Raw genomic sequence first — 27,517 nt, 5'->3', positions numbered from 1 at the left:
TTGATTATGGTGCTTTGTCAGTGTCATCCTTTCCTGCAGGGCAAGGCGATGTGAGCAGGAGTATACACGGCAAATGACGTACCATAGTCCATGTGTGTAATCATCTTTGTCTTTCTGTCGAGCCGTTTTCGCGTCGATCCGAAACGTGAGGGTTTCTACGCTTACCTTGCCGAAATATGAGAAGATCTCATCTAAAGATAGGTCCAGATCTTACGGCCCATCCCTTTCGGAATCCATTTTCGGATATCAAGAAACGAGCGTCGACACTGATTCACGTCTGCAACGCACTAACAAGTATGACATTGCACTCGCCGAAGGAACATACCTAAAGGGTGGTATATCCAAATCAGCGGTGACACCAAAAGGCCGTAGGGCCATCATAGGTAGCTATATCGAGATTGAGTAATCCCTTCTCGAGCTCGGCGGTGAAACGGGATGTGACGGGTCATATAGAAGATCGGCGTAAAAACCCCGGTATTGCTGTGGAGAAGGGTCTTGGTCATATTGCAGTATCTGACAATACCACGAACCGCCGAGCCGCTCTATAGTCACAAACTTTCGTGGTTGTTCTTGGGCCTGGTGACTGGAACGTTAGTAGGAAATAGATGGCGCCGTGGTGGACCCTGAGGCCATCAGTAGAAGACGACTGGCCTGTTTTGCGTGGATGCAGCCATGGACTTGCGGTAAGAGTAAGACCGCCGGTGGGAAAGGACGTCGCAAACACGACGGCTGGGCAACTAGGAACCTTTTTGGCCTGATCAAACCGAACCTTTACACCTCAGATGTATGAAATCAGACCTGACACGCTATTCTTTCGCTCGGTTGTGTGAGTAGGGGGGAGGATCGAGACAGACGAGCCTGTCTGCTCGTCGAACATCCTTCTGCTGGGCACGAAGAGATCAGGCGAGCAGTTCTGACGACTTTGCAGCGCCAGGAGACGCATCACGCCTCAGCTCCCATTCGCCCCAGCTTCTTCCAGGCAGAAGCCACGTAGTGCGAGGTGTAGGAGCCAGGTCCGGCGCGACCCCAGGCACGATCGTTCGAGAAAGTCTTGATAGGAGATATTGGCTAGGGATCGGGGCCATAATGGCGGAGCAACATTGCTGGGAGGCGTGGTTCATGAGCCTGTCAAACCAACCTAATGATTAGTATATGCATGCCGGTCCGTCTGCCGCGAGTCAGGGGCGTATTCTGTGGCTTGAGCTGTCAAGGATCTTGTCCTTCGCTGCTGGCACCAACGTAGTACTAAGGCATGAATGGGCAGCCGACAAGACAAGGCTCTGCGGATATAGCCTTGGATCGACCCGCCGGGGACTGAAAAGGTTGTGAGCCGTGGGTTCAAGGACAGCCGATGAAGAACGAGTAGTTTGGTAGAAGTCCATCCTAGTAGAGCCGGTAGATAACAAAGTAGCCATGCAGGCTGTAGGAATTTGAGAAGATTGATTGTTGAGCTGGTGGTAGTAGTGTACATACTAGTACAGTAAGCTATAGTACCTGGCACTTGAGTGCTGCCAGCGCAGCTGCGCCCGGAACGTCAACCCCGAGCCTCGAGCGACAAAAGCAGCCGCAGTTTGTTTGTATTCGATGTACGTATCATCAGTTGCTTCTCTTCTTGGACCACCACTCGCTTATGCACCACTGCATGGCATGGTAGCAAATTCGCCGGTTCCCTCGAATACACAGCGGTATCTTGCTACACAATCCTTCGATCAGGCAGCTCAGTCAATCTCACAGATGTAAGTGTACAGAGCTATTCAACTCTCACAAACAACGGCTCCTGATGCAACTCTGTGATCAGGCTCGCTGCTCTGTCATTAGCCTCGGATCCTCTCCATCATCAACCTCTCTTCCTCGATGCCTGGCACGTTGCTGCCTCATAATACCGTGCAGTCTTGGCCCATGTTAAGCGACGGACCAGCATGTGTAGGAGACACAGATTTATGCGCCTGTGGCTGTCTGCCCCTGTCCGCTCGGCGGCGCCATTCGCTTCACACTCGACTTCATCGTGCGCCTGGTGAGCCTGAGCCTGAGCCTTATTGTTGACACCAGCGTCCTGGCTTGTCCTTGACCAATATCCCTCGTGGAGGTCGCCCACACTTCAACTCCCCCGAGCACGAACACGAACAACAATTGGTGTCAGCGGAACCGAGTTCGATTTTACCTGGGGTATACCGTGTTGTGCCATACTACCGAAGAGGATGTGCTCGTTGAGATCCTGGCTGAAAATATATGGCGTCGAGTCATATTCCTCTGCCTGGGGAACACTTCGGACTCAGTCTCGATGCTGGTGCTTGCACACATATCTCTGCGATCGGCCCCATTTATTGGGGGTTCACTTCTCCGCGATGTTGTTTCCTTCGTCCTTACAGCGAGCGCAACGCGACTCTCATGTGTGCTATTTCTGCAGCCCCGGTCAGACCTAACAATAATGGCTGTATTATGGCATGTCACACTAGATCGCCTCACGTCCATCACCTGCCTGCCAGATCTACCCCGTCAAAAGGGCAGATCCTCAGGTATAGTCCCAAGGTTCTGGGATATCTTGTACCACTGATCTTGCTGTCCGTCGCCCAGAGATCAGCAGAGAGTGGGATGCCAGGAAGCCATGCATCCCCCAGTCTTCGCCATGCCTGTACGCCAATGCGCCAGCTAAAGCAGGGCGCTGTTTGCCCTGTCGGTAGGAGGATACACATACGGGATGACGACGGTCCATCTGGTGTCCCCTGGCAATAGGTATAGAGACTGGCATGGTAGCAGGATGCAGCAGATAGACGCAGTCGCAGCCGCCAGGACCGACCCGGTAGGCTGTGGCCGGCATCTGATCCACTGGACCACCTCTTTCTTACATCCCGGTATCGGTACAATGGCGCCGTGAAGGCTTCAGAGTCGACACATGAAATATGCACTGTCGAGTGTTACTCTCATCCATTGATCTTAACGAGTCAATGCTGGCTGCTAGCCCGGAGACTACCGTCGTCTGAAGCAAGGGCACATCCTGGTACGGCGTCTGCTTCCGTGTGGTATCATCCATCTTCCTCCACCATCTTTCTTGCCCCTTGCGCTCCTGGTGATGGCTTTTAGCCAAGGGAAGCTTTTCGTGTCTCAGCGGACGCCCTCCCAATGGAGTATGTCGTATGAAGGCGAGCAGGAAGCTATCCATAGCGGCCTGCCTCTCTTGGGGTGTCCGAACCAAGTCAGGAGACCTGATAGGTCGTATGCTCCAGCGCCATACTTGTACATCTGCTTCGATGGATTCTGCCCTAGCGCCCATTGGGGTTCCCTTCCGGCATCTTACGCCTTTGCCCCGTCCGCGTAGTCCAATAAAACAGTTTGCTGCCATGATCAGACGTTGAAAGAATAGATGCCACACCTTGGACATTGCATCAACGACTCTGGCGCCAACACCATTCATCGTACGCCGAATTGTTGTGGTGGAACGAGGCTTGCCTCAGCAGGACTTGAAATGTCCTACTTGACCGCCCGACCGCCCTCCTCGGCCAACTGCCGTCCTGCTGAGTTTGTTTCTTCAAAGTGCACCGGGTCGCCAAACAATCAAAACTTGACTCACAATATCAGGACTTCTCATCCGTTTTTCCGGTTAGAGGTAACCCAACTCATTGACCTGCTATCAGTTACTGCAGGCACAACGCAGACCCAACGCTCAGCCGAATCGAGATCGACACAACATGGAGCTCGCCATTGCACCGCCATCGAAGGTTGCTGCAGGTGTATCACTTCATCTGCCCGTCGTTGTGACCTTCACCACCGCTGCAGCATTAGAGGAGGGCACACTTGAACATGAATCATATGCGCTGCCAGACTTGAGTGGCGTCTGGGCATTCGTGTCCCTGACCACGCCCGATATGCAACAAAGTCTGGCTCCGCCCCGAACCGATCTCTTGCGAGGCAGGACAGCTGATTCCATCCACCCGGTCCATCAGGATCAAGAAGGGGACCGCCCCACGCTGGCCTATGCGACCTTTCGGGAGCTTATGATCACTCAACCAGGCCGATACCGCATCAAAATCAACATCATCGATATGAACACGTAAGTAGAGGGCCTCGTGGTCCTGGCATCATTCGCACGCTCACCTGAGGTAGCCTCTTTGCGGACAATTCGCCTCAGGCCGCCGCCACGGTCCTGCCATCTATTCATTCCCCGGTCTTCGATGTGGTTGAAGAACAAGACCATGCAATCTGCGGTAAGCAAAGTTTTGCCCTCCACCAAGGTCGTCGCTAAGCCAAATAGAAGAAAGAGTGGCTGAGAAAGTCAGCCGACTCCGGTCCATCGGTGTTGACTGTTAGAGGCCACGAGAGAGAGTCTCGAGGGCATAGAGGGTCCGGCGGTTGTCTGATATCTGGCAAGATATCTTCTTTGTGATACAACTCAGAAACGTGGGAGGTGTAAGCTATAGACGGGGGTCGGTCTTCTGGCTGTATTGCTTATTCCTTGTGCTTGATCTTGATCGGACACCGTTCCATCACACTCGAGTCAGGTGCTAGAACCTGAACAGCGTTGCTTCATAGACGGTCCTCTCGTCCTCAAATGAATGGCCTTTTGATGATGGGCACTGCGCGGCAGGTAAACAGGCGAGTCCTGATCTTTGAGTTTTGGAGTCGAATCAAGGTATGTTCTAAGCGAAACCTTAGAGATATCTTACTGCTAGTAAGCTTTGGCGATGAGTACCTAGGTAGTGTAAGTAAAAGGGGATATCCGACAGATAGTCATTTCCGCTAGGGCAGCATGAGCATCCATCCCTGTTTGATAGGCTCTGTATTCAAGTCACCCACCGCCAATGTGGCCGCCGATATGGGATGACAGCGAGATCGAGCTTTGAGGGAACGGAACTTGTAAGACGGCCATTGATGTCATAACATGATCCAAGCTTAGGTACTAGGTATTATACTAGCAGTAGTGGGAGATGCAGCTGGAGTTTGAACAAGTCATTTCCAGCCATCTATTTATGGGAGAGTTCGTGGTGGCTGGGAATATACGGACAAACATTAAGGAGCTGAATGTAAACCACCTGGAGCTCGATCATCCAATGAGATGCTAGAACAGCTAGCCACTCCCCTCAATTTGTTAGTAAGCACTACGGCAGAGTGTAGTACTCCCCTGACCCATTTGTTTCTAATTGCGGGATGTGCAGAGTCAGTACCAGTACCAATACCAATACTCGTCCAATACCAGTGCCAGTGCGCAACTTGAACCCTGCGTCCATTCCACTGCCATTATTACTGTCTCGCTATGTATTATTATTATTGCCATCCCACCTCGTGTTTCTGGGACACGGCGCCCTTCGTATTCTAGACCCTGTCCCGTTCGCTCTTTCTGGGTTGCATTGCGCCCGCGCCGACAACGACAACCATTGACAAGGCCATGCTTATTGCCCTACGGCCCTCCCTCCCTCCTATCCAACGTCGACTCGAACTCGAAATGACGATATAATTATCATGCCCATGTCCATGCCCATGTCCATCGTTCTCCCATGCACATGCTAATGAAGCATCAAGCCGCTCTGGGCAATCTCAGCCTCAACCAAAAAACATGACCGACCCTCGCGCCGCGCCTCGGCAGCCGTCACACTTCGGGTCGTTGTCGAGTGCAGAGGAGGAGGAGGAAAAGCATAATACTGAGGCGCACTCATGGACTGACGATCGGTTCTTTTTGACTCCGCCCGTCCCAACGTCCGCGGTGAATCCTTTGGACCAGACACTGTACCAAGCGAACGCGCAGGCATTCCAGTTCAACCAACATGCAACCTCGCAAAATGCACAACAGTTTGCCTCATCCCTGGATGCTCGCCTTAGCCATCCTGACCCGTCGCTTCTGTTGGGCGGTCTTCATATCAGGACCGATGTCAACACTCTCAAGCGATCGGGGTCAACCCACTCTATGGACTACGAGTCGCAGTTGCGTCCGAGTGCTTCTGTGGCGAGTCTTCCACGTCGAGCACCTAGTATCAGGGCGCACCTGCACTCCTCCGCTGGGTCGGTATCACCTGGCGCTGTGATCTCGTCGCCGCAAATAGCAGCAATGCTGGATATAACGCCGCTGCCCTCGCCGACAATGGGAGCGTTCGAATCCTGGAAACCATTCTCACGACCTCGATCTCGTGGTTCTTCGATATCCTCGCTCAAGGCTGAAATCCTTACTGAGGCTCAACCCTCTACCCTGTCACCCACTTCGCCTCGCCGCAAGGGCTACCCAGGTCTTCAATTCCCTTCTTCGAGCTCGAGGCCGAACACTGGTGATGATCTTCCCATTGAGGAAAACCACCCTAGAAGTGTCAGCGACTATGTTCCTGACGCGCCTCCGGCGGCAAAGCCGCGACATGTTGCCGTGTCAGTTGCTGGTGTCCCAACCGAGAGTATGCAGCCGACATCTGCAATGCACCGCGAAGAATATATTGGCCCGCAGCGAGGACTGAGCGCCCGGCCACCAACTCCGCCTCCGACCGTGGTAGAAGTGGAAAGTGGTCTGGAAGATGAGCCGCTAGCCAAAAAGCCACGACTGGAGGTCTTCCATGCCAGGAGCGTGGTGACCGGGGAGCCTCGATCTTACGAAGCCATCCGTCTCCTTGGCCAAGGGACATTTAGCAAAGTCTACTTGGCAGTGCGCAAACTAAACCATGACCGTAAGGACAGCGTGGATTACAGGCAGGACAGCATCAACATGGCGGGAGTCAGAGCTCGATCAAGAAGATTGGTAGCGGTCAAAGTCGTGGAACACGGTCCAGCTGGTGGAGCAGACGCGGAGAGAATCGAAGTCGGGTTGAAACGAGAAGTGGACCTCATGAAAGCGATCAAGCATCCCTCTGTCGTTCACTTGAAAGCATTTGGTCACGATGGAGATTCACGGGCACTGCTAGTCATGAACTATTGTCCAGGAGGGGATTTGTTTGAGGTCGCAAGTAAACATCAAGAAGCCCTCACTCCGCCTCTGGTTCGACGAATATTCGCCGAGCTCGTTTCAGCCTGTCGCTACCTCCACCAGAAGTATGTTGTCCATCGGGATATCAAGCTCGAAAGTACGTTCAAGAATTGCAACCCGTCTCTTTTCCGCCTGCTGACCGAATTAGATGTCCTCCTCAATATACCTGTGCGGGTCCATCCAGATGTGTCCAGTTGGCAGACCTTGGATCGAGCCGTGGTCACCTTGACTGATCTAGGTCTCTCCCGTCGAATACCAGAACCACCGGAGAGCCCCTTACTGACGACACGATGTGGGAGTGAAGACTATGCGGCTCCCGAGATCATCATGGGCCAACCTTATGATGGACGGCAGACGGACGCTTGGGCTCTGGGTGTCCTTTTGTACGCTTTGATGGAAGGCAGATTACCCTTTGATCCTTTGCCGGGCGCCCGGGGTGATCCTGCAACACTACGAGCAAGGACGCCACATCGGATCGCTCGTTGCGAATGGGCTTGGGTCAAATATGGGAATGAGGACGGCGAATGGGATCTCGAGAAAGGACGGGAGTTCCAGGGGGCAGCCGAGTGTGTCGACGGCCTGCTGAAGAGGGCGAGTCGCCGCAAACCGCTGTCGGAAATCCGCGAGATGCCCTGGGTCAGGGATGGGATCCAAGTGGACGGCGGACTTCGATGGGTCGAGGAAGAGATTCTGTAACATCTGCATCTGATATCATGGCTTTATCGCCGCTGGCTGTATTTTATTGTCGCCCTGGATTCCGGGCTGGAGCGGGAAAGTGTCAGGGATGGTAGCAAGTCTACGGATTTGGCTAGGACTGGGAAGTGAAATGCACACGGCTTCGTGTATGATGAAGTGACATCTCTATAGAAGGGTCATTGGCCAACTTGGCAGAACAATAACAGAACACTCGTTCTTGGGTTTATTGACGGCCTCGGATGTTCTACATTGCGAGCTCCGGGGCCCTGACCGGTGTCCTCTGTCCTCTATTTAGCCCAACTCTGAGACTGAGGAGAATCGTCCGGAGTTGAATCGAACTCCCCGGGCAAGGCACCAATTGTAGCCACTCTGATTGGCTGCGAGGTTTGTGTTCGGTCCCTGCGGCGAGCCATTTGTATTTTTCTGGAAAAGTTGGGGAAGGCTTGGACAATGGACACCGGATTGCGTCGACTCGACTGAAGGTGTTCTCGCCTGTGTCAGCTGGGAGGAGGACGCACAAGGACACACGCTCTCAAGACCTCGAATCCCAATTAATTCTCTCCTTCAAGGTCAGGAGGCTTCATCATTATCCTCGGAAGCTCTGCGCTTCCTGCAAGGCCTTGCATCAAGCAGCGAGGAAGCGTTGTCTGCTATCCGCAAACATGAGGGCCTCTTCCTCGCTCCGGAGTCTGCGTCTGAGGCAGGCCAGCGCACAGCTCTACAGCAGAAATAGGTATGCTCAGTCTCCTATTCACACGAGAGAGGTCTCCTGCTCACAGTTTCAATTCAATGCAGCCGGTTGTTCTCATCTTCTCGTCGCTGCTACGATGATGCCTCCGATGCCGCCGGACTGAACCGAGTCTCCAGCCATGTCACACAGCCGAAATCCCAAGGCGCCTCGCAGGCCATGTTATACGCTACAGGAATGAAGGAAGATGACATGAACAAGCCGCAGGTGGGCATATCTTCGGTGTGGTATAGCGGCAATCCCTGCAACATGCACCTGATGGATCTCTCCAACACTGTGAAAAAGGGTGTGGCGGACTCGGGATTGGTGCCCATGCAATTCAACACCATCGGTGTATCGGACGCCATATCGATGGGCACCACGGGCATGAGATACAGTCTACAATCCCGAGAGATCATCGCGGACTCGATAGAAACCGTCATGCAGGGCCAATGGTACGACGCCAACATCTCCATCCCTGGCTGCGACAAGAATATGCCCGGTGTTGTGATGGCCATGGGCCGCGTCAATCGACCGTCGATTATGGTTTACGGAGGCTCGATCGCTCCCGGGTGTGCGCGGACGCAGAACAACGCCGACATCGACATCGTCTCGGCGTTCCAGGCCTACGGACAGTTCATCACAGGCGAGATCGATGAAACCCAACGGTTTGATATCATCCGCCACGCTTGTCCCGGCAGCGGCGCCTGTGGCGGGATGTACACCGCGAACACGATGGCGTCGGCCATTGAGACGCTGGGAATGACGCTCCCAGGCAGCTCGTCCAACCCGGCCGAGTCGAAAGCCAAACATCTGGAGTGCTTAGCGGCAGGTGGGGCGATAAAGAACCTGCTCAAACTCGACCTCAAGCCGCGCGACATCATGACACGCCAGGCCTTCGAAGACGCCATGGTGGTGGTGATGATCACCGGCGGCTCAACCAACGCTGTGCTACATCTGATCGCGATGGCCGACGCCGTAGGGATCAAGCTAACCATCGACGACTTCCAAGCCGTCAGCGACAAGACGCCCTTCCTGTCAGATCTTAAACCCTCTGGCAAATATGTCTTCAACGACCTGCATCAAATCGGCGGCATCCCAGCCCTTTTGAAGCTCCTCGTCAAAGAAGGCGTCGTCAAGGGCGACAGTATGACTGTAACAGGCCAGACACTCAAAAAGAACGTCGAGTCCGCCCCGGACTTCCCCAGCGACCAGACCATCATCAGACCCTTCTCCCAGCCCATCAAGAAGACCGGCCATATCCAGATCCTACGCGGCAGTCTCGCGCCGGGCGGCAGCGTCGGCAAAATCACAGGCAAAGAAGGCTTACGGTTTGTGGGCAAAGCCAAGGTCTACGACGCCGAGGATTTGTTCGTCGAGGCCCTCGAGCGTGGCGAGATCAAGAAGGGCGAGAAGACTGTCGTGGTAATCCGGTATGAAGGCCCGAAAGGCGGTCCTGGCATGCCGGAGATGTTGAAGCCCAGCTCGGCCATCATGGGCGCCGGTCTGGGTAAGGATGTCGCGCTCATCACCGACGGTCGGTTCAGCGGCGGCTCGCATGGCTTTTTGATCGGCCATATCGTCCCGGAAGCCATGGAGGGCGGTCCGATCGGGCTGGTGCGTGACGGCGACGAGATCGTCATTGATGCCGAGACGCGCAAGTTGGATCTGCTGGTGGATGACGCCACACTGGCGAAGAGACGCGAGGAATGGAACCGCGATAAACCCGCCCCGAGGTACAAGAGGGGCGTGTTGGCCAAATATGCCAAGTTGGTCAGTGATGCTAGTCAAGGGTGCATCACGGATAAAGAGGATGTAGTGAAGATCCATTGAGAAAGAAAGGGAGGGAGAGGAGGAACGGAGAGGAAAGGACATTCATCCGCGCCCGCGCAGGGTCCGTTGGGAACAGGTTGCTTTCTTGGTCCGTGTGGTCATTTCCGGATGCCCTGATGAGGCCGTCCCCAGGGCGAGGGGTCATGGGGAGTGTTGTTTATAGTGTACCATGATCCTACTACTGAGATGGAAAGTCTCAAATGTCGAATGTCCAATGCCAAACTTGAATGCCAAACATATAACGGGAATACAAATCAGCAGCAAAGCCACACTCGTGATGGAAAAAGAGACCATTCCTGAAAGACGGACCTGCAATAATACACAAGTTCCAGTGATTAGCACACATACTGGCGACAAGAACAACTATATCAAGACGAGACATGCAGTCGACGTGTTTTGTGTACCTACCTAGTAGGCAAATATCAACGGTTTCGGCCGGATGAAACCCGTGGTTCGAGGAATATATTTCCCCTTGATGTACAATCAGGTCATGTACGTTTCTCCGGATACTCATGTGGTCAAGGTAGTTGATTAGCTATGTAGGGAACACGACGATCTTGTTCATCGGTGGGAATTCCACCCTCCAATACAGACTCGCGTCCTGCCTCGTTCGTCTATACAGACCCTGGGTCTTACCAAGGCCACGACGCCCGTATTGATGTCTCGTGTGATACGCTGTAACGACATAAGAGCGTGCCATGAGACGATAATAGACGATAAGATGAGAGTCGAGAGCTGGAGGCATCGACGACATGAACGAAGCCAGTCCACTGAGTGACCATTGTTCATTGCTACGAAAGACCCAACACTCCCGAGTCCTCCTCTGACGCAGATGACATGGTTCTTGCCTTCCAAGACAACCGAGCCTGTGCAAAAAGGGCAAGCCGCCATCATAATTAATGAAACCACAACATAGTGTCAATTACAGAACAGTAAGCTCCCCACTGACATGTCGCCGAGAAGAGAAGAGTAAAGCGACCTTGGTAATCGGTAACTACAAATCTCAATCTCAAGCAGCGCCGCCATCCAACTTGACTCGGCCCTTGATACTCTCCCAGCGCGGAGCGAAGGAGATGAAGAAAGTGACACAGGCACAAGCGAGACAGATGGCAAACGGCACCCGCAGGCCCTGCATGTAGGCGGACATGATGCCCGGGATCTGTTCTGGGGTGAAGACTCTTCTGAGATCGGTGGCGCCAGTGGCGATGACCAGGGCCGGGTTGACGGTGGGAGCGCGGATGGGCAACTCCTTGAGCATTTTGTTGGTGAAGCCCGCTTGAGCGGCGGAGATGAAGATGGCGCCGCCGATGGTCTGGAAGAACAAGATCACGGCCGACACGGAGCTGAGGTCGGACGGCTTGACCACGGCCTGGCCGACGATGACGGGGATCTGGAAGATCAAACCCAATCCGATGCCCACGAGGGCCTGGTATCCGATCCATTTGCTGCTGTCCGAGTTGACGTCGAGCGTGTAGACCAGGCCGCTGCCGACGGCGGCCAGAACGGATCCAACCGCCATCAGGGGCACGTAGTGGCCCCAGACGGTCAGCAGGCCGCCCGAGGCAATGGTCAGCAGCGAGGCGCCCAGGACAAGCGGCAGGTTGTCGATGCCGGACTTGGCGGCCGACACATTGCGCGTCGCTTGGAAGTAGATGGGCAGGTAGTAGAGCAGGACGAAGAACGAGCCGGCCACCATGAAAATGTACGCCGACATGGCCGCGATGGTGCGGTCTTTCACAAGTCGGCCTTGCAGCAGAGCCCGGTCGCCCTGGAAATACTCAATCACCACAAACACGATGACCAGCACGCCGAATAGCACGAGCACGGCGATCACCGATCCGTCCGACCACGGCTTGGTCGCGCCTCCCCATTGCATGGCGAGCAGGTAGCAGATGATCCCGGCCATGAGGGTGAAGGTGCCGGGGAAGTCCATCTGGAGCAGTTTCTCCTTGAGCGGAGCCACTTGCGGCCGCGCGGCTTTGGGAGTGTGGAAGAACAGAACGATGATGCCGGCCGCGACGCCGCCGATCGGCAGGTTGATGTAGAAGCACCATCGCCAGGTCAGGTTGTCGGTGAAGACGCCGCCGAGCAGCGGGCCGATCACTGAAGCAATACCAAAGACCCCACCCATGACCCCGGTGAATGCCGGACGATGTTTCGGCGGCGCCGAGAATGCGATGATGGTGTACGACCCGGACGCGATGCCCGCGCCGCCCATTCCGGCGATGGCCCGGCCCACGATCAGCGTGGTCGAGCTGTTGGCCACGGCACAGATCAAAGAGCCGACCTCGAAGATGAAGATGCTCATCAGATAGCCGATCTTCAGAGGGAAGTACTTGTACACTTTGCCCCATGTGGCTTGGAACGAGCCGAGCGTCAGGAAGAACGCGCTGCCGTACCACCCGACTTGGTCGAGAGAATGGAATTGATCCGTGATGCGCGGGATCGCTGTAGCCACAATGGTCATATCCAAGGCCACCAGGAAGATACTGGCGGCCAGAGCGACCACGATCATGGCCAGCGGAAACGCCGACGGGTAGTCGGAAGTGTCGATGCGCGAGAGTTCCCGCTCCAACTCGGCGTCTTTTTCAATGCACACGGATTGGCCGGACGAGGCGCGGCGATCGACGCCGACTTCTTCTTGTCCCTTTTCCTTTTCATTCTCCGCCGTGGGTGGTAGAGGAGGCTTGGCCAGGTCGGAAATGGAGGTTGTGGCAGAGGCCTGCGAGGAGGGGAGGGCAGCCATTGTCACGATCTGGGAAGGGGCACAGACAAGCTTGATGAAGAGGAAGATAGAGAAGGAATGTTTGTCAAAAAGAAAATGACTAGGCTGAAGGAGAGAAATGCTTTGGGCGAGGGATAGAAAGCCAGTCAGATATATATTTTCCATTCGCCTAACATGTGTGCAGTTGTCCCAACTCAACTCTCAAGGCGCCCACCTGGCCGTCTGGAAATAAGGGACATAACGTTAAGGCCCGCATACAGGAAGTCACCATGATGTGGCACTGGCCCGTCGCAGTCCCCGAGCATAACGTTTCGTCCGTCGGCTGATAGACGCAAAGGGCATCCCAGTCATCAACATAGACTTCAAAGCCCTGTAGACGGGATAATGTGGGTATGACAAGAAAGGAAAATATTGTGAATCATAACGACCCTGTGTCCAAAAGGAATAGAGTTGGAATGAAATACGTCGGTCAAGCGTCGTCGTGATACGTGATTCGCGACGTGGAGACAAGGCTGAAAGAAAGGGGGGTCGAGATTGGTCGAGAGCGACGGCTGAGGCTGTCATCCGGGCTCCGCAATGGATCCAAGATAGCGTTCTGCAGTCGGGACAGGATCAGGCAGCAGCAGAGAAGGGAAACATGATGGACATAGGGGAGGAGACAAGGGCTGTCAGCAGCAGCGGAGAAGCCGAAAAAGCTTACGGACCAAAAAGGGGGAGGGTTTGATCCCGGGGTCTGGAGCAGGGGAGCAGGGGAGCATGGTCTGTTCGCTTCTGACATCTTCCAATCAGGCGTCCAGGCTGACCGGAAAAAGGACTGAAGTTGCTCCGATTGAGGTGATTGTTATCGAATACGAGGATGGATGACGCCGAGTGAAAGGAGGCCTGATAACATTCTCGAGAGACGGGAAGGAAAAGAAAGGGACGAAAGGAGAAGGTGGAGGATGGAGGTTGGAGGTTGGAGGTTGGAGTTCGTCCGGCGATGACTCAGCATATCCTCCCATCTCGTCCGAGCCACGGACGAACCATAATGGATTGGTGCGAGAGGTCATGACAGCCACATTTCGGGCGTGAGCCACGCTTACATGGACCACTGCACTGCTGTCTGAACATTATCATTTGGTCAGACCGAAATCTTCCAAGAATGATGACAAACCAGGCATCAACTTGAATGCCACTTTCAACCTGAGTCTGTTACCACTGCGCAGTCAATCCACGGCCGGCTGCCTCTACACACTGTACACTGTATCCAGCATGGTTGGTCAGTCTTGAGCAGTGAGCATGATAGCCTTGCAAAGCAAGTGTGCTGTACTCTATTCTTGAACGTTCCACGGAGACCCATGAAAGCGGTGTAACCAGTTCTTCGGTCGATTCCACCTTTCCAGGCCTGCCCGAATAACTTCTACCCCAGGTTGCGATCCACGTCTAGCGGCATCGGTGATACGGCTGCCACTGTTGACCCAAGAGTTTTGGAGTGTTATCAACCACCCAGACTGAATACGGGCGGTGGACACGGAGCAGGATTTCAATCGCTAGCTCTATCTGCTGCGACATTGGTCTTTGCATTTCTTACCTGAGGTTCGGATTTGGGTGCTGCCTGCGCAGGGGACGGCACATCATTGCTCTAGTCTTCTGCTCACACCCTTTTCTTCGTCCATCTCGTCCTGGAATTCGTCCGCGTCGCTTTGGACGTCAAGCCTACCCTCCTGTGCAAAATGTCCCGTCCTGCGAGTTCATCTACTTCGCCATACAATGAGGCCCTTGGGTTCACCTCCGATCACAATCAAGGGCCGCCGAGGAAGAAGATGCGAAAAGGAACAAGGAGTTGTCTGGAGTGCCGGCGGAGGAAGATCAAATGCACATTTGAGCCTGGAAGGCCCGCCGTCTGCAACGAATGTCATACGCGTGGCTCCACGTGCATTGATCAAGAACATGGTGATATTAACACATACGTTCAACCTCCCGTAGAGCAGGCTTCGTCGTATAGCTTGCGAGAACGGGTATCACAACTGGAAGATCTTGTGAAACAGGTGCTGGATCGCTTGCCAGAGAAAGAACCCAACACATCCTCCAACTCCAATTCCAATTCCACCTCCACCTCTACCGCCGATGCGGAAAAAAGCCAGGTCGATGCCCAGGCCGCTGAAGTCCTCAAGAGTCTGAAAGGGTCACTGCGACAAGCAGAGGCCAATGCCGTCGATGATTCGATTTTCCTTCCTGCCGGTATCCGAGAAGACGCCCCTGCCATGACCTTGTTCGACAATGCTGTCATTACCACGAGGAAAGAGAATCAGGCCGTGGTGTCGAGGGCTCAGCATAACAAGACCAAGGCTCTTCTTGCAGCCCTCAATAAATTGTTGCCGCCGCCGCACGATCTCGATATCATCCTAGAATCGAGCCATGAGTGGTGGGCAATCTGGAGGACCATGTTCCCCGCGATTACAGACAGCCGGTGTGAAACCATCAAGGAATCCGTGTCGCATTCGCTACGGTCCGACAAGCCAGCCGAACTTGCAAAGATAATGCTCTGCATTGCGATCAGTATCCATCAGTTACCTATAACTTATGACTGGTCACGCCTACACATGAAGGTGGAGCCGGCAGAGCTGATGGAACGGTACATTGCCACGGTCGACAAGTTAATCACCTCGGATGATGAGATCGCCGCGACCTTGGATGGAATCGAATGTATGATGCTCGAAGCCAAGTACCATATCAACATGGGCCGACCAAGACGTGCTTGGCTTCTATTCCATCGGGCCATTGGATTCGCACAACTTCTGGGTTTCCACAGACTACCCGCGCAAGCAGACAAGGCCTCCTTGGACCATCAACGTTCGGTCGATATGTGGTGTCATCTTGTCCTGGGGGACAGGTATCTAGCCCTTCTTCTTGGCCTGCCCTATTCGGTTGCCGAAGCCTTTGTCACACCTCATTTACCTACATCGTCTACAGCTCACACTCCAATAAAGGCCAGCGGTGGCGAGATCTACGTCGCCCGGATGCTACCTATCGTCACCAAACTCAATGACCGGAATCAAAGCGTGACTCCTATGGGTTACTCTGCCACATTGCGACTGGACCAGGAATTGGAGGAATTACACAATGACGAGGATCCCTCGTGGTGGTCAGTCGATCCCATCCCTGGAGCCTCGGTGGAGGAACACTTTGATCGATTACAAGCACAATTCTTCCATCATCAAATCAGAGTTTTTATCCATATGCCATTCATGCTCCGATCCTCCTCCGATAAGAGGTACCAATACTCCCATTCCGCCGCCCTGGACGGCGCGCGAGAAATGATCCGAATTTACGATGCACTGCGGACGAACGAGAGCGTGGGGCCATTCATTTGCAAACTGGTTGATTTCCAGTCGTTCACTGCGGCCATGCTGTTGTTGCTGAATCTTTGCGGATATGCCCAACAACACCGCGGCAACAACGGTCAGGTCCCGGATCTAGAGCAAGACCAAAGGGACTCGGAGCTGATCGACCGGACGATTACATTGCTGAAACATGCAGCAAAGGAGCCCGGCGGCGTGGTTGCCGCGCAATCCGCCCAAGCGCTTGAAATGCTGGCTCGCGTTCGACAAGGTTGGGAAGACGACGAGACCGGTGGATGTCGAGGTCAGACGTGCCAAGTCTCCATCCCCTACTTCGGCACCATTTCCATCGGGATGGGGAAACAGTTCGTGCCCATCAAGCCAGGAACATATGTTCAGAGGACACCTGGTGGCTCGCACAAAAATCCGACCACGTCAACCGCGGCGCCCTGTGGAATGCCTAATGTCGGGCTTCCCACTCCTCCATCCATGTCATCATGCAGCACCCAACCATCACCCTTATCATCGGCGATCGACAATTTACATTCTCAGCCCTCGCTTCCGCAAACCCAGCGAGCACCCGTCTACGAACCCACCAGCTACATAGCCTCGGGACTGGAGAATTCGTGGCCTGAATCCGATGACCCGTTTGTCACCTTCGACAGCTTCATGTCATTCCCCGCGGGAGCCACCGATCTCCCTTCGGCCGGAGCCACCAGCTCGTCTGGCTTTACACCGCAGCAAACATCACAGAGCCCGCATACCGGTGTAACGCACGACCCGACGAACGCTGGCGGCGTTCCTGGCGGATTCGACAATCTTGGACAAGGACAGGGACAACCTCAAGGGTTTCCGTTCGGAAGTCTGCCGTTCGGCCATATCCCCGTCGACCTCGACCAAGGCTGGAACTGGTTTGGGGTGAATGCACCTAATTTTTGAGGAAATTCTATTTACCGCCACAAGCGATGAGTGGCAGTGCGGTGCGGCTGTAAGAGACTGATGTGATGATGATTCCTTGGAGCGATGATCTATTTCCTTCGCGCCAAGAAGAGATCCAAGGGGGCGAAGGACGTCTATGTTACGACTCTGATGTCCAGTCCATATGGCTCATGTTTTCAATGTGTGTACATTACGACCCTGATACTGGGTAAGATACCCCAAGCAGCTACGCAAGGAACGACAGGCCATTTTGGTGGTTTTAAAAGCATAATGAAGAAACATTTGATCAGATGTGAAAAGCTTGCCCGTCAATAGGTGATTGTTCTATGAGTGATATCAATTCCATCGTGCCCCGAGCAGGTGAAATTCCCATTCGCAGCACCTCGAGGTCAACTCGGAACTTGAAGCGGATATGGACTTTGGAGAGATCTTGACAAAATCCACCACCGAGGAATTTGGTATCTAGATCATTAATCAAAAATAAAAAACATGTCGAGCGAGTACGGTAGAGATGTTAGAGGAGTTGGTTGCAGACGAACATCAGGGGCTAGTAGCAAGAAGGGACACAGAGAAGAAATGAGACTTAGGATATATAAGTCCTTGTTATTGTAGATTCTAGTATCATAACACGAGATTATAGAATGAAGAATCATGTTCCATGTGATGGACAATGTCCCATCCACGTCCATATCCATTAAATATATCTGCATAGTACCCAATCCATGTCCATATCCATATATACATCCTTTTCCAAAATATGTCCCCCTTTCTTTGGAGGAGCTGTACAAAAGAAGCCCGGTCCCAGTCCTGTTCCAATCCATTCCAGCGCTATGCTGGTGGAGGCGCCACGCTATGCCGAAAGTCGTTGGATATACATTTGTTGTATACAAAAAAGGGGTGAAGTGAAATAAGTCAGTGTCCGATTGCACTTTTGAATGCCGTGGCTGTGATCTGACGTGAATCGTGGAGAAGAAGAGAAGTCGTGAAGAAAATGGTATCTCAAGAAGTAGAAGAAGAGGGAGACGATTGAGGCGTGCCTTTTGGCCGAGGAGTGAAAGGTGGAGTGATGTGGCGGATGTGTGGTCAGGGGTGCTGTTTTGGTGTGATCATGAGGTCGGCCATAAGACTTTTGGTGTTCGTCTCGTATGTTTGGGCGCATAATATCCAATCAAGTCCAATTCATGTGGAAGCGGTAGATCAGTGCTGCAGTGTTGCTGGTCCGAAAAAAAGGTATCTTCAGTCGATCGTGGCGGGGACGAAAGTAGGAGAGAGTGAAAAAGGACAGGATCAGGGTCTATCGGACCCATCTTCCACCCCAACCGCCGCGACCTTTCCAGTCTGCCCATCTGCCGCCACCGCCGTGCCAGCTCCACGGACTTGGAACCGCGACCGTTTCAGTGACGGTTGGAGCTGCACCGGGGGTGGTGTCGACTGGGACGACTGGGATAGCAGGGACATCAGGGGCAGTAGTGACAGCGGCAGCGGCCGAAGTGGGCTGGGCAGCTTGCGAGAAGAAGGTGGTTGTGGGAGGCAGGTCGATGGTCAAGATGTTGCTGGAGACGATGGTGAAGAGGGTGGTGGCGGCAGTGGGGACGGCCACGGCAGAAGTGGTGGGTGCTGCGGTCGGCGTGGTGTGGGGCGAGCTGGAGCTCGGCACGCCGCCGTTGTCGGTGTACACCTTCAGACTGTTGATGAGCCAGTAGGTGTCCTGGAACGCGGCCGGGTTGTTCTGCACAAATGCCTGACAGGTCGACCCTTGGCTGGCACAGGTCGCGTCCGAGGACCACACGTTGCCAGCCCAGTCGCCGCAGAAGGTGACGTCGAAGACGAGTTGCTGGTTCTGGATCTTGCTGTCAATGTCGCAGCCGCCGGCGAATTGTCCCTGAGGAAGACCCCAGCCGGTCGGGTCCGGGGTGCCGGCCGTGATATCGGCAGGGATCCCGCTGCGCGGGAAATACCAGATGTTGACGGCGTCGCTGGTCCACTCGGTCGCGTAGACGCCGCCGCCGTTCCAGTTGAAGCCGCTGCCGAAACTGGTGGTGTCGCCACTGCGGATGGAGCATCCTGCATTGCTCGCTTGGTCGGCCGCGTCCACGTCGCAGTTGGCCGTCTCCAGACTGCCGGAGAAGGCGCCAGTGTTGGTGATAGAACACCCGGCGTCCGTGTGCATCGCCATATTGTTGGTGTTTTGGTCGTTGACGCCTTCGATGATGTCGATCTCTCCACTGTACGGCCAGTTGGGACCCAGTAGCCAAAATGCTGGCCACGTCCCGCAGACTCCAGCTGGCATGTGGGCAAGGTCGAGGATGATCAGGCCGTGGTTGTAGGATTTCTTGCTGCTGATTCGAATGCTGTCTCGACCACGGCCGGAGGCGGTGTTGGTATTATCGACTCCCATATATACGGCACCATTTTCGATCTTGTACAAGCCGGAGCTTGTCGCGTCGTCTTGTGAGATGTAGTTCACGTATCCGTTTGTTGGATCATCGTCCTGTTGATGTTAGTGTTGGTGTTTTGTCGAATTGCTGAAAAGAACCTTCAAGAGGTACTCACTGTGTAGAAATCAAACATGGATGCAAAAGATGATGCCTCGTAGTCATCTTCGATCACATATGTGGCTGTCGCTGTGGCTGCTGCAAGAAGTGTCAAGCTAAGGATTGAGACACGCATTTTGCTCGATTGCAACTGTTGGACTTGCGCCTGGTGAATTGGGGGATAGCAAGCTTGCAACTGCAATGAGTATGAGAGAGTGTGTGCAGAACGCCATAACGAAGCTAACGAACGGACTGGCTATATACTCAGTTGCAGGCTTCGAAACTGGCAACATAATGAGGCTGGTCAAAAGGTGACGATAGCGAAATGGAGATGTTAGCACTGCGAAAATGCGTATGCTGGGAAGAACGCTCGGACGGGCTGGACCGAGCCCATCTGAGAATCTATACGCAGAGCCAACCACGTTGGAGAGCACGTATAGATGTGGAGTGACCATGGTCGGAGCAACCATGGGGTTGGTTGTGCTCAGACATTGTAGAGCTCTGTGCTTGATGTCGTTGAAGGCTGGGAAACCAGTGAGATACTATGGAAGACCTAAGAGGCCGGAGGGGTCGCCGCTCAGACCATCTGGCGGAACCAGAAGCTCGGACAGCAAGGCCCTGAGACTTCAGACCGTCCTGGGGACGAGCCTGATAACTGGTGGATGGTATAGTTGAACTGGAGCAGCGTAAAGGTATCCAGTGGGAGTACTATCGTCCTGACCAGTTCTAGCCCGGCACCAGGGCTTCTGCTTCTGCAAAGTCAGAGTAGCTTCAGGGCCGGGTTCGCTGGGAGAATCTAGAATCTGGACTCTGGCGACGGAGCCTTGCCCTCTTCAGACAGATACACTCACACTCAGTCTTTGGGTGCTTACCACTGCAACACTATTCTTCCAGGGGCAAAGCTTCATGGGGAGTTACCATTTTCTGATCAGAGTCCTGCTCTGACCGTGCAGACACTTCGTCATCTTACCGAGGAGAGACTGCGTCATGCATGGTCTGAAACACAAGCCAGGTCACCAGGAATTGGCTTGCGACAGCCGCCAGATGGTCCCAGCCAGACGGTACAGTGTCGAAGAAACACATTGCGGTGACTGTGGTTGTGTGTGCTGTGTGTAGGGGCCGATGCTTTGCTGGATCGAAGGCTGTAAACATGTCAACAAGGCGATGGATCGATGGATCGATGGACGGACGTCAATCGGGAAATTGACACTAACCTAATTTGGAAGGCTAAGCCAGAGTCACGTGGCAGGGCTTATTTTGATTGGCTGTATGTGATCCAGCCTTGTGCCGCTGCAGCCTCGCTGGGCATCTGGACATCTTGACCTCTCCATTATTAGTGCTGTCTGTCCACGATCTTACACTTTGCACGTGGAGTGCTGTGTATTCTGGTTGCGTGTCCCTGTGGTCAGACTTGCGTATCAGGCTCCTCGCTACAGTTCACTGACTGCTCTGTGAACTTATGCTCTCCCGCCGCCTATTTCTTGGGTCATCCGTGCACAATCCTGACCACTCATCTGCCACGTAAGCTTGCGACCCGGGCCTGGATCTGGTCAATGCTCATTCTTCAGCCACCTCAGCCTCATGATTCTTTTTTTGCACTCCCTAAATCCTCATCAGGTGAGTTGACACCAAGCAACGTTGGAAAGCGACCAGACAGTGGCATCCAGGAACCAGCAAACCAGATGATTACTTGTCTCGAATCATAGCCAGATTATCGAACATCTTATAAACGAACCAGCAATATTACCACGCGTTCTCCAAAGTAGACTCTTGCTTTCTGGGATACGGGTTTGAAACCACGTGTGCAAGAAATGTTTAAGTCTCGATTATGTCGGTTGAAGTGCCTTTTGGATCCGGGTAGCATTCGCAGAGTCGCCTTCCTTTGTCCTCAGGCCGGAGCTGGGGCTATAACAGCCTATCTAGGCCAGCAATGTTCCAATATCAGGGTACCGGCTGATTGACGGGGAGTCGAATGTACCTCATTGATTGTCAGAGCCGTGTCCTCTGCTCCTCAGGGTCTCCTCTTCAATAGCCGGTCGCTGCAATCTTAGGCTATGTCCATGATATGCTGGGCTTGTTGACAAGCTCAGAGCATCATTCAGCTGATATACTTGGGCAAAAGTAGCATGATTTGTGTCAGGACTGAGGAATAGATGAAATTAGCCATCCAATCATTTGGAGAACCCGAAGCTGGATGCAGGACAAGATCCTGCATTGTTTGCCCAGGCAGGCGCCGATACCGTCGCCGCGATGGACTGCAGGAGCCAAAGCAAGATTGATTGCAAGCAGCAAGGCTGGAAAAGGGATTTCCTTCCAGAGTTGAATGTGTTCTGGTCTCCTAAGTGGTAAAGATGCAATGATCTCATCAATAATCCTCGACACCAACGTACCATGATCCACACTGCAGGGCATCGTGTCCGGGCTTCACATGCACTAGCCTGAGAGTGGTTTGAAATCATATCTTATGTGCAGGTAGGCTTGGGGACCAGGCTGACAGAGGACAAGACTTTGCGTGACCCGATATTCTGATCCGTTCTAAGTGTGACACGAATGAGAATGATGAAAGAAGAGTGCGTCTGGAACAGTCCGTGGTTCTGTAGGTCGGAATGATCGCAAGGCTGAGACCACAGACTACGCAGTATGGCTGATTGATTACCTAGACAGGCCATTTCGTGACACGACACAGCAGGAGAAGACTCCCGATGAAGTTGAATTCTTCAATATCCCGATAACGATAGCGATAGCGCGACAGACAGTTAGTGCTATCAGGCAAGACAGGTCTTCCAGAGCAGGCAAGCCATGATTATGACGACGAGTGACACTGAAAGAAGAGAAGGACCTTGTCTTTCAAGTTGCTGTCACTGAAGGATCCAATAACAAAGTCATGGAAGCAGAAGCTGTGGAAGGCCCTGATGTTCAATCCTTATCGAGCCATGATCTCACGCTGCTTTAATAACAACGTATATACGTATAAACATCTCCCGCCTGCGAAAAGGAAATATGTCTTCGCCTTGACCTCGAAGCAGTCAACTTGAACGCCATTGATGAGCTTGTCGACCTTAGCATACGAGTACACCAGCTTGCGATGGCCTGAACATGATATCCTGACAATGGTGAGGATACGCTTTCCCTTCCCATACCCATACCCATTCCCAAGTTTGCACGCACATTCATGTATGTGATGTGCATGTAAGTTGGCTCCCATCTTCCTCCAACACCAATGATATACAAATGCCTTCTTTGCAAGACTTGACAACGCCCTCGCGCTCACGTTCACGCTCACGCTCACGCTCGTCTCTATCGACGCACCCGACCTGCCTTAACACCATCTCACCACCGCTGCCGCCCTCATCATGAGCAGCACCAGCACCAGCACCAGCGGCAACAGCAGCGCCAAAGCCAAACTCCCCACGTCCCTCGTAAACACGCTTAGCACGCACGCCGGCCCAATCAACGCCATCACCTTCTCCTCCCTCGGCGGGACCTATATTCTTACAGGGTCATCGGACCGACAAATCCACCTATCTCGCTCGGAACCCAACACCACCACCTCTTCTTCCGTTCCACCCACCACCAATAAACCGATCCAGAAATACGCAGCGCATGGCTACGCCGTGCTCGACATCGCAGTGGCACAAGACAACCAAACATTCGCCAGCGCGGGCGGCGACCGCGCCGTGTTCCTCTGGGACGTGCAAAACGCCGAAGGCACACTGCGGCGATTCGGAAACAACACGAGCCAAGGCCACACGAGTCGAATCAACTGCGTCGCGTTCGCAGGTCAAGGGGACAGTGTTCTGGCCAGCGGCAGCGACGACACGTCAGTGCGGCTATGGGACGTCAAGAGCCGAGACGCCAAACCTCTGATGGTGCTGGAAGAGGCCAAAGACGGCATTTCCAGCATCGTCGTGCCGGGAAACGGACACGAGATCGTCGCGGGGAGCGTCGATGGACGAGTCCGAAGCTACGATGTGCGCATGGGCCGGGTTACGGTCGATGTCATGCCGGGGTCTGTCACGAGTCTGGATGTCTCGCGTGACGCGCGCGCGCTGTTGGTCGGCTGTCTCGACGGCAGGCTTCGCATGATGGATCGTGCCGATGGCACTTGTCTCCGGGGGTTCCCGCCCGAAGGGAATACTGAGGAGTACAAGAACGACAGTCTGAGATTGAAGAGCTGTTTCGCCGTCAATGAGAGTCTGGTGTTGAGCGGGAGCGAGAATGATGGCAGTGTGCGCGCCTGGGATGTCTTGTCGGGGAAACATGTGGGGAATGTCGAAGTCAATCCTTCAGGGAAGGTTGTCAGTGTGGTCAAATGGAGGGAAGGCAGTCTGGCTCAAGCTAGACAGGGTCTTTGGGCCGGAGGTGGCCTGGAGGGCGTGGTCAACATATATGCTGCTGCGTAGGGAATAAGGAGTTGACTGGCTCTTAGGCGGGTGAACGAAACGACGAATACCGAATACCGAAGAAACAATGAACAATCTACATCATGACCTTGGTTGAAGATATCCTTCACACCAACACTATACCATTTGAAGCGCCCGAACTAGAGTGTTTTCTAAAGCAATGATTTTGAGGCATCATCTTAACATCTGTCCCTATACAAGCCCCCTACGAAATCCGGAATGCTGCAGATGCAATGAAATGCCTCGTCCAGGAGTGGCCAGGACCCTATAACATACTTTTCCCTCATGCCATGCAAGTTCATGTTTTGTCCAGCTCGTCCGCTGAAAAGTCACACTGAAATGTAACGCAGCCAGTTCCAACCAGCCCCAGCCATATGCATTCAAAGGCCTCGGATATGGTCTTCGTTTCGTGGCCCGACGTTGCTTTTCTCTCCATCACGGCCGATGACGTGAAGAGAAGCATCCACTTGAATGATGCAAATAAATCCTCATCCCTTTCACTGTTGTCGCTGCCATTGCCCATGCCCATGCTGCTGTCGTATCCATTCGTGTATCAGAGAGTAATTCCTTTGATCCCATTCACCCTTGCTGTCCTCTCAGGGTTCAAGGCTGTACCTCAGTGAAGCCATCCGCCACTCTTTTCATCCCGTAATCCAATGCATCAAGCGCCTTTTCCAACTGACTCTCACGTACAATCACCGTGCCTGCTCGGGCTGTACTGAGGAACGAAATCTCGATTGATTCCTCTGGACTGATGTCGACAGTTCTTCCAGTACCGGGGCTCTTATCCGACATCTTTGGACTGCTGCGGCCTCCGAGTCCTCCTTCACTTCCGTCGTCCATCTTCCCTTGCGCAAGACGTCCCGCAACACCGCATACGATCCCCGTGGCTTCCAGCGGCAGCTCACGCAGATCCAAGGTGATAGGGACCAATGCATCGTCCTCGGACTTGGCACCCAGCAGCGACCCGCCGAGACGGTCGAGCAGTCTGTGTTCTAGGAGAACAGAGATGGGTTCACCAGAAGTTATTGTCAGAGAGAGGAATTTGGCGCCAAAATCGAGGTCTGATTCTGGTCCCGAGCCTGTTCCGATGCTGTGTCCATTGCCAGTATCGTTGGTGTTTCCCTTTCCGTTTTCATCAGTAGATATGATGGTCGTCGTCATTGTTGTCCCCGTCAGCCCCACGCCCATACCCTCTTCTGGGGCAGAAGTCTCTGGGGTAGATATCGTCTCGGCGAGACGATATCTACCACCGGCCTGGACGTCAACATCGGCACCACTTTTGGTCGATGTGGTAATGTCCCCAGTATCTGACGACCGAGGCAGTGGTGCAGCAGCGGTCGCCAACAAGACCTGTAACAAGTCATTTTTGAGCCGTTCGTCACTGATCTGGTCGTATTCCCGACTCCCCGCACAATTGGCAAGTCTGATGCTGCTGTCTACGAGTGGAGAGATGTTGTTCCTCTTCAATTTGCTGAATGTCCGTATTTGCAGTTCTGGAATATCTTTAGCGGGAGGCGTGGTTGGTAAAGGGGTCAGAATGTCCTGGAGGGGCGGCGACTTCGGAGAGTTGTCAGGTCGTCCTGTTTGCGGAAGAGACGGGGAGGACGGTGATAGCTGAGAGACAAATGCATCGGCGGTGTGAGAGAACACGAAGCCTCGCTGTTGGAGGGCTTTGGTGACGGTTCGGCGCTGGCGAAACGGCACGAGTATGTAGTCTGAGAAATAAGTGGTAATGAAGAAGAGGCTTCTATTTCACAAAACGGAGAAGAATGTGTCAGCCAGGCTGTCATTGAACCAGATGAAACCAATCAAACGAAACAGTAGAGTCAAGCAAAAGTGAAGGACACAACTAAAGCATAACGGGCGCTCAGAGTCAAGACTTACATTCCTGCCATGGCCAGAGGAGATGTGAGTTCCAATACTCTCTGACCGGCATCGAGACCTTGTCCATCGACCTGGATGACAATATAGTCTTCGGCACTGATCTGGATTTCTGTCTTGTGATCCGACTTGTCGCTGCTGCTGGCGTATAGCCTATTTAAGACTTGCGCAATTGGGGCGACGAACCGATCTGCCAGACTTCTCGAGCAGATAATGGAACACTCAACGGGGGTGATAGAGACATTGAGGAAATCGTGTCGATTGGTCCAGGATATTTTGGCGGCGTCTTCATCGTGATCTTCGCCAAAGAGAAGTCGCAAGATCGGCTGTAGACAGAGCGAATACAATTCGATCGGGATGTGTATGAGTGCTAGATGGGGTTCCTGGGGGTCGAGAAACCGAGTCAGCCTGATTTCTTCGTTCGTGGTTCGATAGGCTCTCCCTTCACACCATTCTTGAGCCTCCTAAGTAAGAAACGATGGAAAATGGAACATCTCGACCAAACAGATGATGAAGCAGGTGATTGAGGTATTGTTAAAGGCGAAAACTTACAAGGAAAGAGATCTGCGCTGTGATCAGGTTCATAGAATCGGCCATCATGTCGTTGTGCGGACGGGATGCGAAGGCCGCACACGTTCCTGTGAGGATGGGAACAATCAGGCAGCCACCACAAGAGGTTGTGTTTGTCGCTGATTCTGATGGTTTCGCTCGTGCTAGGCGCGGAGTATGGCTTGGGTTGGGAGCGACAGAAGCTTGCGACAAAGAACCCTGTCGTCAGCCCCTTGCTTGAAAAATGCCCGTTAACGGAACCGGTGTGCTATTGCATGGTTGACGATGCCGGCGGCCGATAGAAGGTCAGAGCAAGTGGCTTCATTTTGTCTGGTCACAGGGTGGAGGGATTCAGTGCAGAAGAAAACACTGTGATGGAGGACGACAAGAATCAAGGGGATCAGTTCGCGCACAGTCGAGCGAGAAGAGAACACCCTTTTCTTCGAGCTTGTGTTGGATCAGTGGTGTTGGTGTGTGTGGACCGACTGGATCGGACCGGACCATAAGACTGAGTAGGGTGTAGTTTTCTACGTCAGAATGCGTCCTGTTGACCCAGTGAGATAAGAAAGCATTCGATGTGCGAGGGAGAACTAGGCAAGGACGAGGTTAGAAAAACCCCCTCTTGATGTCGGGAGTGGGTTGACCCATACTCGGATTGACAGCTGGGTGTACACATTGCAGTGCTACCGGAGTGAGTTGCCCGTTCCTAAACGATCAGTATTTGCCTTCTGGCGCCGGCACGAGGCCCTTCCTTCCAGCCAGGCATTTCTGGATCATGCCAATCTGAGAGTCAATTGGAGGATTCGGGAGCATCTGGAAAGAGACCATGCAGAAGGGTCATGCGGACCAGTTGTCACCCATCACCCATCAACCCTCCAACAACGGACGTCGAAAGCGCCCCTCATTCACGAGTCAACAGCGAGTAGCGTGGGGGTTGTGGGCTATGGAAAGAGTTTGACGAGGCAGATCTGGG

The 27,517-nt window shown here is 53.6% G+C and overlaps 8 protein-coding genes across 8 annotated transcripts; 5 read left to right on the top strand and 3 right to left on the bottom strand.

Moving 5' to 3' along the window:
• Nucleotides 1-3,686: 3,686 nt before the first annotated feature.
• Nucleotides 3,687-4,240, top strand: A1O1_02421 (uncharacterized protein; the record flags this gene model as incomplete). The annotated part of the gene is made up of 2 exons (XM_007723332.1): nucleotides 3,687-4,048; nucleotides 4,102-4,240. The coding sequence occupies 2 exons, from the start codon at nucleotides 3,687-3,689 to the stop codon at nucleotides 4,238-4,240; spliced, it is 501 nt and encodes a 166-aa protein (XP_007721522.1).
• Nucleotides 4,241-5,548: 1,308 nt separating this feature from the next.
• A1O1_02420 (CAMK protein kinase) lies at nucleotides 5,549-7,630 on the top strand (the record flags this gene model as incomplete). The annotated part of the gene is made up of 2 exons (XM_007723331.1): nucleotides 5,549-7,031; nucleotides 7,083-7,630. 2 exons carry the CDS (start codon nucleotides 5,549-5,551, stop codon nucleotides 7,628-7,630), a joined length of 2,031 nt encoding a protein of 676 aa, XP_007721521.1.
• Nucleotides 7,631-8,292: 662 nt separating this feature from the next.
• On the top strand, nucleotides 8,293-10,190 carry A1O1_02419 (dihydroxy-acid dehydratase, mitochondrial; the record flags this gene model as incomplete). Its single annotated transcript, XM_007723330.1, has 2 exons — nucleotides 8,293-8,363; nucleotides 8,426-10,190. 2 exons carry the CDS (start codon nucleotides 8,293-8,295, stop codon nucleotides 10,188-10,190), a joined length of 1,836 nt encoding a protein of 611 aa, XP_007721520.1.
• Nucleotides 10,191-11,199: 1,009 nt separating this feature from the next.
• On the bottom strand, nucleotides 11,200-12,936 carry A1O1_02418 (uncharacterized protein; the record flags this gene model as incomplete). The annotated part of the gene is made up of 1 exon (XM_007723329.1): nucleotides 11,200-12,936. The coding sequence occupies one exon, from the start codon at nucleotides 12,934-12,936 to the stop codon at nucleotides 11,200-11,202; it is 1,737 nt and encodes a 578-aa protein (XP_007721519.1).
• A 1,691-nt stretch (nucleotides 12,937-14,627) lies between these two features.
• Nucleotides 14,628-17,174, top strand: A1O1_02417 (uncharacterized protein; the record flags this gene model as incomplete). Its single annotated transcript, XM_007723328.1, has 1 exon — nucleotides 14,628-17,174. One exon carries the CDS (start codon nucleotides 14,628-14,630, stop codon nucleotides 17,172-17,174), a length of 2,547 nt encoding a protein of 848 aa, XP_007721518.1.
• A 1,294-nt stretch (nucleotides 17,175-18,468) lies between these two features.
• Nucleotides 18,469-19,844, bottom strand: A1O1_02416 (endo-1,3(4)-beta-glucanase; the record flags this gene model as incomplete). The annotated part of the gene is made up of 2 exons (XM_007723327.1): nucleotides 18,469-19,665; nucleotides 19,728-19,844. 2 exons carry the CDS (start codon nucleotides 19,842-19,844, stop codon nucleotides 18,469-18,471), a joined length of 1,314 nt encoding a protein of 437 aa, XP_007721517.1.
• A 3,217-nt stretch (nucleotides 19,845-23,061) lies between these two features.
• A1O1_02415 (uncharacterized protein) lies at nucleotides 23,062-24,111 on the top strand (the record flags this gene model as incomplete). The annotated part of the gene is made up of 1 exon (XM_007723326.1): nucleotides 23,062-24,111. One exon carries the CDS (start codon nucleotides 23,062-23,064, stop codon nucleotides 24,109-24,111), a length of 1,050 nt encoding a protein of 349 aa, XP_007721516.1.
• A 603-nt stretch (nucleotides 24,112-24,714) lies between these two features.
• A1O1_02414 (uncharacterized protein) lies at nucleotides 24,715-26,592 on the bottom strand (the record flags this gene model as incomplete). Its single annotated transcript, XM_007723325.1, has 3 exons — nucleotides 24,715-25,861; nucleotides 25,999-26,459; nucleotides 26,548-26,592. The coding sequence occupies 3 exons, from the start codon at nucleotides 26,590-26,592 to the stop codon at nucleotides 24,715-24,717; spliced, it is 1,653 nt and encodes a 550-aa protein (XP_007721515.1).
• Between the last annotated feature and the right edge of the window lie 925 nt (nucleotides 26,593-27,517).

This window comes from Capronia coronata, assembly GCF_000585585.1.
Source record: "Capronia coronata CBS 617.96 chromosome Unknown acBCG-supercont1.2, whole genome shotgun sequence".
Classification (NCBI taxonomy): Eukaryota; Fungi; Ascomycota; class Eurotiomycetes; order Chaetothyriales; family Herpotrichiellaceae; genus Capronia; species Capronia coronata.
Note: the sequence above shows the minus strand (reverse complement) of the source record. Positions and strands in the feature narration are given on the sequence as shown.